Raw genomic sequence first — 9,418 nt, 5'->3', positions numbered from 1 at the left:
GCCTCATTTTGGCTCTATTTTGTGTGTTTGTGTGCGCGTGGTATGTCTATCTTTGCATTTTCTGATTCATTTTAACAGCTTGTTAGCTTGTGTGTACATCTGCAAGTATGTTGTGAGGACACGCACACGCTCACAAAAACACATACACACTCCTCCCACCCCTCTGTGTCTCTCTCCCTCTTTGCTCTGTAATAAGAGCAGCTGTGGTTGCCGTGAGGCCAAGTCTGATTCAATTGCAGTGCAGGACTTAAGGCTATTATCTCTTGCACACTGGAGGAGGAGGGAAGCCCGGCTGCTGTCGCACAGCTGCAAACAGCACTGACAGGTCTGATTGAGAGCAGGGCATTTCAACATCAGATACAGAAACAACCCTTGAAAGCAGAATTTCTTGCACGAAACTTCAAAAAATACAACTGAATAAAAGCTTCTTGTGTACTTCCCCGCCTGGAGAAAATATAATTTCGTAAATTAGCCGTAAGGCTAGCTAGCCTCAACTAGCTGCAGTAGGCTACACTGCGCTGTGGTTTGTTTCTTTATCAATTGCTTCTATGGCATTTTGATATGTTAAAATGTGCAGACCTAATGAAAGATACAAGTGGCAACAAAACAGCTGGGACAACCAATACATCCCAACATGCAAAGTTTCATAAAAAAAGTAAGCTAATGCTAACACAACAAAGGTTGTGGATGTAATGCTAACTTTGCTTTCAGTTGGCTATCATCCATGTTTCTATCTTTAAGGATTAGGCCTACCATGACAGCAACTTTATTCATACAGCACCTTTAGAAACAGAGTTTACAAAGTCCTTTGACAGACAAAGTAAAGCAAACGCAAGGCCCAACAAAAGTAACACAAACTAAATGTAAACACTGATAAAACGGTACAATAGATGAAACATTAAAACCAATCGATTCAATGAGATGGCCTACACTACGCAACAAAAATGGTGACAGCTAGGGCTTTGGAGCCTTGGATCTTAGCTACAATTTCCCTTGCTGCCACACTGCAACACTCCTACACACTTTCTTGTGTCAATTATAGGCCACTGTAGTTCAAGGCGACATGACATTGTCCGTTAGAGAAAAGAACCAGTATTTTTTTTCTCCCTTGGTTTTTCTGAGTAGTGCCACAGAATGCCTGGAGGATGTAATTACGAGCTACTGTACGAGCGGGAAATTTCCCACGTCAGACTTTGAACTGAAGGCAGCATCTTCCTTGGACAGCCGAGAGTGGCAGGGACAGAAATGGCGAAGGGAAGTAATTAAGAGTGAAAGAAAAGAGAGTAGAGACTGACGTATATGGAATTAGAAAAGGAATTGTGGCAAGAGAGGTGGGTGGAGAAGGGAAAAGGGAGATAGAAAAAGAGAGTCGGTAGAGCAAGAAGAAAATGAGAGAAATCAGAGGAAGGATGGGGGAAAATGAGTTATTAAGGGAAGGAGGTGGAGACGAGCTGAAGGCCTCTACAGCTTAATTAGGTGCAGAAGGAGGAGACACCTGCCAGATGAACACCCCCCCCCCCCCCCCCCTCCCCTTCTCTTTCTCTCCCCTTTACAAACATGCAGATCTTTCTGAAAAAATCTGAAAATAACAACACTTAAAAAACAGGCATCTGTTAGCCGGTGAGGTCCATGCTCTGCCCGATGGGAGTCCCGCCCCCCAAAAAAAACCTCCTCCTCCTCCTCCATCAGCAACCCCAAGCGGATGTACCGCTATGAATAATGTAACAGGGAGGGGTGGAGGCCACTGGGCGTGTGCGCAGGAAAAATAAAAAGGGGTATAGCTCCCCCTCCTCCCGCCTCTCCTTCACCACCGGCTTCTCTTTCCATTCTCCTCCCCTCCCCTTGCTCACCCAACCCCCTAGCTGCCGGACGCACTGCAGAAGGTCAGAGGGAGAGGAGGAGGACCGAAAGGCAAAGGCACAGAGAGGCAGAGGGAGAGACAGGGGTGGGGTGCTTGGATGTACACGAACATGCCGAGAGGAGAGCGCGTGGACGAGCGATGACAGCCATGCTGAGCCCAAAGATCAGACAGACCAGGAGAGGTAGGACTCTTGTTTGTTTGCCTTTCACATCCACAGCACCTGCATTTGCTGCTTATTCGTCCGTAACTCTGTAGTGAGACTGCATCTGGCTCATCTGATCAGAGGATGTGTTCGTGATGCTTTATCTGCACTTTTACAATTACATTGTGATTTAATAAAAGTGCTTTTTTCTTTCTCTTAGAATTCTGAATTTACTCAAGAACATGTGTGCAGAAACACTCCCCCCCCCCCCCCCCATCTATTCTTCACATATTTCTGAATGAAGCTGCAGGTCTGCCCACGCAGGAAAGCACCAGTGTACATTAGCATTATACTACAGCTGGCCGATGCCTGCCAGTGTGACTTCTATTAAGAGGAGCGTGCAGCATCTCTAGTTTCATCACTGTAACGCTCAACACTATCAGGCTGCCGTCAGCTGCTGCTGTGTGTGTGCGCTCACACTCGTATATGCACAGTGTGTGTGTGTGTGTTTGTGTGTATCTGCATTGGATGGATGTACTAATAAGTCCATGTGTGTGTGTGTGTGTGTCCTTCCTCGGCACTAATCTCCATGACTGCATTTATACAGCTGGATCTGATTAGGATGAAATGAATAGTTCCCAAGAATGGGAGAGCGATGTGTAAATCCTCCTCGCTGGAGCGGCATGAAATTGGCAGCAAAGTGGATTAAATCAGTATTTGCATGTATTAAGAACAGACTCATCTGGCTCGATGAGTAAGTGTGATCCACTGTGTACATCTTTTAAATTAGCTCTTAATTGATTGTCACGTGACGCCGCGTAAAATAACTATAACAAACATCAGTTGCATTTGTTACATTTGTTTTGGTTCATTAGGTGAGTTAAGTGTTTGGTATGCATTTACAGAAGACCATATACGCGAAACATGCTAACAATCCGAAACGTAATTGTCTTGATACGTTTAAGGTTTTGGAAATACAGCTCGGCCTCGTATGCATTTCTGTCAAAACGGTGAAAATTGAAGCGATTAAAGCGTCTCTCTGAATCTGCGTGAGAAGCATTCCCAAGTGTGCCTTCTGCAAACTGGCGTTTCACTGCTGACGGCATCGCATTTGTTGCATGAAGCCCATGCATAAACGGGTATGTGGCAGATGTGGTAGTGTAGTAGATGCTCGGCTGAGGTTACAGCAGGTCAAGAAAGGGACACAACGCTAACCAGTGAGCGACATTTTAGATGACTCAACGCCCGTCTGACACTCAGAGGACACTCAAAATGAACGATGAATCAATAATATAAATGTCATTGAATTTGTTTTTGTTTCATTGATCAAGCATGGCTGCGACATTCATGATCCTAGAAGGTCAGTGGAAAAGCTAACTAGTTTACATATAGTTTTTATAAGCTCGTGTTTGACTTTGGAAGGCCAGTGATAAGCTAACTGGCTCTCTCTTGCCTCTTTTTCACTGAGTTCGACATTTTGGCGAGAGTCGGATGAGAAGATTGACGCTGTCGTGTCTGTGCTCTACACACGAAGCCTGAGCCAGGAGACAGTTAGCTTAGCTTAGCATAAAGACTGGAAGCTGGTGGCACCTCTTAAGCGCCCTAATCACCACTTTGTATCTTGTTTGTTTATTCTCTAAAGGAGGGTGGTATCAATGTTCTGATCTAACCAAGAAAGCAAATAAGTGTGTATCCCAAAATGTGGAACTATTGCTTAAACATCATTTCCCAACTGATTATATGGATTTGCCCCAGAGGGGTAATTCAATTATTATGAGATTATGCCGTCCTTTCAGAGCAACTCATAATTGGAAATGCTTGTGTAAGTAAAAACCCAATTGGCCACTAATCTAGGATGCCAGTAGAAGCAGTTCTCTAACTAGGAATGAATTCATCATCAATATCTGCTCCAAGGAAAGATCTGACATCTGTGCTTCAGTAACTGCTATAAGACAGACAACATATCAAAAGCTGTAATATGGTTTTGGTTGCACTTTTCTTTGGCCGACACCATAAATAGCAGCTTTAATTGCTCACATATCAGCTGCTTCGTACTCTTGCTGTGCCTTTTTTGATCTGCGTTTCCATGGTTTTTATGATAAAAGTCCTGCACATGTAGCAACACCCTGACATCCTGCCTTTCCATGGCATACGAATGAGCACCCTCACGACTAGATACTGTGAGCAAGAAGAGCGTGCCGCATGGATGAAACATTCACACACTGACACACTCGGGTAATGAGCATGCGGAGATGATAACATGCACAGAAATGCACAGATATGCGCACACGCGCGGCTGCGGATCAGTTCTGCTCCACTGCAGTCTTCACATACTATATATATTATTGGCCACACCTCCAGCTCGTCAAGGAGGGCTGCCACACACACACACACACACGCAGACACACATAATGGTTAGCACATTAATCAACAGTGATAGGCTGACTGGAAGCCATGCACTGATGCACCTGTAACTCTCTTTGCCATTTTCAAAGAGCCATAAATCACCACACAACAACCAGATTAATGAAATTGAATTCCTCCAACATGTCTGCGGTCATTGTTGTGTGTGTATGTGATTTAGCCATCAGCGTAGTATTGTAGCTATTGTGGAGCACCTGCCTCGCCTTGCTAATGGATGGGCTCCTCTGCGATGTGCATGAGAGCCATACATCCATTTCCTGCTGATGATAAATGTACAACTCCAAACTGCATTAAGTGACATCAACCGGGGCTAGTGTGTGCGTGTGCGTGTGTGTGTGTGTGTGTGTGTGTGTGTGTGTGTGTGTGTGTGTGTGTGTGTGATAGAGAGAGAGAAATGGCAGCATAAAGTCCCTTCATGTGCTTCACTGTTTGTTTTAAACATTGGTCTGCAGACTACCATTCGTTCACATGGTAACATAACTTGCATGTGTGGACAGAGAGCTTTAGGAGACTGTCTTAATTACAACATTTGCATTTCTCATTTGATTGGTCACTTCCTGTGAGAGATCAAGCATAAACATATTGCATTTGGGCAAATTGAAAGACTCTACAGAACCTCAGGTAGTGTGGATTCCGAGAAGCTTTGCTTATTGCGACCTTAGAATCTAGCCATGCTAACTGTTTAGGCTGTATTCGCCCAAGGTGATGATGATGTAGTGGCTACTGGGCTAGTTGGTGCACAAATGTAGTTGGCGAGCTAACCGCTAACACGCTCGCAAGCTGGAAACATGCCAAAGCTAGTCAGTCACAACTAAAGTGTAAATAAAAGTCTTTGTAGTATGTCATTAAAAAGTCATGAAACGTCAATTAAGTCATTCAAAGGACATATTCGGAACACAGACTCCTGTCTCTTAACTGTTTAAAGAACATGCTCCGTTTGTGGAGTAGGCGGCAACTGAGATTAAATCAACAAAGCTAATAAGCTACGATAGCTTCTTCCATTTTGGACTCTGCGGCTCTCTGTTCCCGCACACATAAGCACTGCCAGAATGACTTTCTATAGTCAGCAGTGCATGTCGAAGTTAACCAAAGTAAACTAAAATAATGACAAAAAACAATCACTCAGACTTATTTGGTGAGCGAATCCACTAATTATGTTAATTCCATTTCTGAAAATGACATTTTTAAATGCTGAGGTGACCAGGCCTTCAATCTGTCCGGGTTCTTGTGTTCAATTTCAAGCTTTTTGCTGTAAATTGTAGGTGAAGTCAAAGTGTCTACTCAGCAGCACCACCCACCAAGACACACGTTCATTATATCATGTTGATATCATGACTGAATGAGTCGCCAATCCATCTGGTGTTGTTGAATACATCAGCTCCATGCCCGTCAGTATTCTTCCATGACCAATTGACATTAATCGTCATTGGGGTACTTTCATGAGAAAGAAATGTGGGAATACTGTACATCTGCACACAGACTCAGGCATGATGTTAAGCACCTATTATTGGACTCAGACCCATACTGTAAATGAATGAGCCACAAATGCGCTCTCTGTTTTGGTGAGTCGCAGTGATTATGCATGAAGCGGGCTTTTACAGTGAAACAGCCTCTTTTCAGCCTTGTAGTTGATAGTAGAAGAGACCACAGAGCAGCTCCACCCAAGCTAAGGAACGTCTGAATCACTCCGAGCAAAAAGGTCCAAATTGGCGCTGTGGGTAGACACACACACACACACACACACACACACACACACACACACACACACACACACACACACACACACACACACACTCAAAAATCAGTTGTTGTGACTCAAGCATGACTCATCGGCCAGTGTATGTTCCATTCAGTCTGTGATTGGGGACAGCTGAATCGTTAAACAGTGGTGCTCTTTTATGCTAACACTGGCAGAGTGAGGATGGATTGGAAGACATGACGTGATGTGATGAGGAAAGAAAGAGGGGTCAAAGTGGGGATGGGGAAGGTGAGTGCCACTTTTAGCTGGCAGGATAATAGAAAGAGGGTTTGAAGGTTCAGTTCACACTGCTGTGAGACACTAGCAAATAATCTGGGCCTGGTTGGTGTCCTCTCACTCCGGGGAGAAAGGGAGAGGGTGGCAGCGGGAGTAAGATCTTGATGGTCATCGCACACGTATGATCTTTAAATTCTAAATTCATCAAAGAGATAACCAAAGATGCAAAAGTTCGGAAGCCATTGGAAAACCCCAAAATTGTATCGTGACCGTTCTTTGAAACCAGGCATTAGCAAAGGCATGATACAGCATATTACAGTGTCCATATACGGTATGTACGCTTGTAATACTCTTGATTAGTTCATATATGGTCAGTTTAGCTTGGTTGCAGGTAAGAGAGCTGCGTTTGTAAGAGACAAACAACAACAACATTAGCTTCTTGTTGTTTGAAAATGTAACACGCAGAGCTCTGATGCTGTTTTTAATTCAAACGTTCAGTGCTTAAGGCTTACAGGCAGAAATAAAACCCCTGTAACACATTAGCCCTATTTGCGAAAAGCAATTAAGACGACTTGACAATGCATGAATTATCAACACCATTTGCAAAATGAATGGAAATAATTGTATTTTAAAAACAGCTAATGGAAATGTGCCTCTAATGCAAGAACTAATTTATTCTATGCCAGAGATGAGAACAAGGATCCTGTTTTGTGTGCGCATGTGCCGCATGTGCCCTTTGTGCTCAAAGTAATAACAGAGCTTTGATTCAACAGGACCAGCGGTGCTGAACGTAAGGAGGGATAGAAGAATTAGAGCGAGTCAAAGTAAGACAAATGGAGGGAGAAAGAGCAGTGAAAACAACAGAGCTGGAAAACACTGGAATTAACACAAGATGGATAAATGAGGAAAGCCAAGAGGAGACAGGCTGAACGGAGAAAGAGAGCAAAAGAGGGGAGCAAAATAAAAGGAACGAATGTCTATTAAAATTAAAAGTTATGGATACAGGAAGGAAGGAAAGGAGGAAACGATGAAACACTGGATAAGTCACCTTGCACATTATATTTAAATTGAATTAAACAAGCCATGTTCTTATAGAACCACATTGATCGTCATGAAAGCAAATGACCAGATATTACATAAAGTCACATTATGACTGGTAAATCTGATTTTAAAAAAGTCTTTCTTTAGGTTTCTCCGTGAGCATATGAGAGACTACTGGACCTGTGAAGATTTCAGGAGACACTTTAAAGCTGCGCTAATCAATGTTTTTATATCCTCACTTTGTAAAATGACTGCATGTTAGGTGGAAGGTATAGATCTGTGATGAACCAACATAGCGCTTGGTTAACATAATGGAGCATTTAGCAGCAAAAGAGACAGAAGTTTTCCTCAGGGGTTGGTGGAGACCAAAACAGAGCTAAAAGGAGAGCAAATATTGGACCCCAATATTAGCCATTGGCTAACAAATTGGCTAACATCTGTTTAATTAAAGCTGCCGCTGTAGTTGTACGTTTATTTGATATCTGACGCGAGTAGAAATCGAAAACCTGCAGATGTCAGAAAAACACATTTTGAGTTTTATTTTTCCCATCGTCCTTTGTTTTATGAAATGCCAGGTGACAGTTTCCACTTAGCGTACTTCAATGTGTATGATGATTTTTATTTTTACATATCAAAAGCATAAAACAAATGTTTCTCATATGAAAATCGTTACACCAAAAACTTGTCTCTTTGGTAACCTAAAATCAGAAAGTCTACTCCTTTTCTTTACAAATAATCATCCAATCGTCCTTCATTCAACACGTCTGTGAGGATCAACAGGCTTTTACAAACTACCAGGAAAGGCTGTGAAATGAAATAAAGATGGCTTGAGCCCTTTGCTTCAGGCTATCTGTAGGCTGGAGAAAAAGATGAAACAATAAAAAATAAACATTGATTTTTCTTCCCCCTCCCCATTCCTACATCCCCTTCTTCCCTGTGGTCCATCAGAACATTGATCATCTGTGTGTGTGTGTGTGTGTGTGTGTGTGTGTGTGTGTGTGTGTGTGTGTGTGTGTGTGTGTGTGTGTGTGTATAATGCACAGCAGCAGGGAGGATGTCTGCACAATTGATTTCTATAAATTATACATTACCATCAAATAGCATCTCCTTGTTTGCCTCACCAGAATATAGCTCTCGTCTCAGCTCTGTGGCCTTTTCTCATTTATAGGAAACTTAAATATCTTCATCTTCAGTTTCGTAAGTAACATAAATTATCCTCAACTGATGACACATTGTTTTTTAAAAGGACAAGTGCTTTACATTGATGCATCATACACACATTATTCTTCAGTTTTTCAACTTTATTTCAGACACAAACTGTAGGTACATAACAAATAAAACATAAGACATACAATACAATATGTGGACAACAGCACAAAGGTAACAATCGTTGCAGACGATTCAAACAAATCCACAGTGATTAATAAAAGACATAGAGATTTGTTGCAATGTTTCAAAAACAAGGAGAACCTTGTGTCACTGCATGTTTGTTTCGTTAAGGCCATTACAATTACATTTTTTGAATCAATTAACACATAAATGTTGTGCATAAAATTCCTCAACGCAGCATAAAAGGCGGGAACATTACTCGGCACAAACATGTGACTTGAACCTTTTCCATCTTGGGAGCTCGAGCGAGACTCTGAATGCACCATTAAACGCCACCTGAATCTTTTTTCCTTTTTCCTTTACTCTCAATTGCACCACAAGTGGGCTGTATAGAGTGGAGTGGGCTCCATAGAGGGCTGCTTTAACATCATCTGAACACATCTGTATGAAATGTACGTGCCAGCGCATTGGCTTGATCACATAGATCATAGCTGACAGACGTCATCCAAGTATCATACTTTGTTCACCACATTTAGCACTTGGTCTGCTATAAAAATGAAGAAGAAATTTGGCTCCTTTGGTGAAGCAATAGTGATAACACTCTTTTTAGTGTTGAATTTAATGTCATACTGCACATCATACAGAC

At 42.4% G+C, this 9,418-nt stretch overlaps 1 protein-coding gene across 2 annotated transcripts in view; it reads left to right on the top strand.

The window, feature by feature from the left end:
- The first annotated feature begins 1,999 nt into the window (after positions 1–1,999).
- arhgap22b (Rho GTPase activating protein 22b) overlaps positions 2,000–9,418 on the top strand; it is a 25,385-nt gene continuing 17,966 nt past the window's right edge. For both annotated transcript variants that reach the window (XM_076092947.1, XM_076092949.1), the window contains exon 1: positions 2,000–2,042. In XM_076092947.1, coding sequence (XP_075949062.1) covers positions 2,000–2,042 — 43 coding nt within the window. The remainder of the gene's footprint in view (positions 2,043–9,418) is intronic.

This window comes from Anarhichas minor, unplaced genomic scaffold, assembly GCF_050575085.1.
Source record: "Anarhichas minor isolate MPS153535 unplaced genomic scaffold, ASM5057508v1 ptg000017l, whole genome shotgun sequence".
NCBI lineage: Eukaryota > Metazoa > Chordata > Actinopteri > Perciformes > Anarhichadidae > Anarhichas > Anarhichas minor.
Note: the sequence above shows the minus strand (reverse complement) of the source record. Positions and strands in the feature narration are given on the sequence as shown.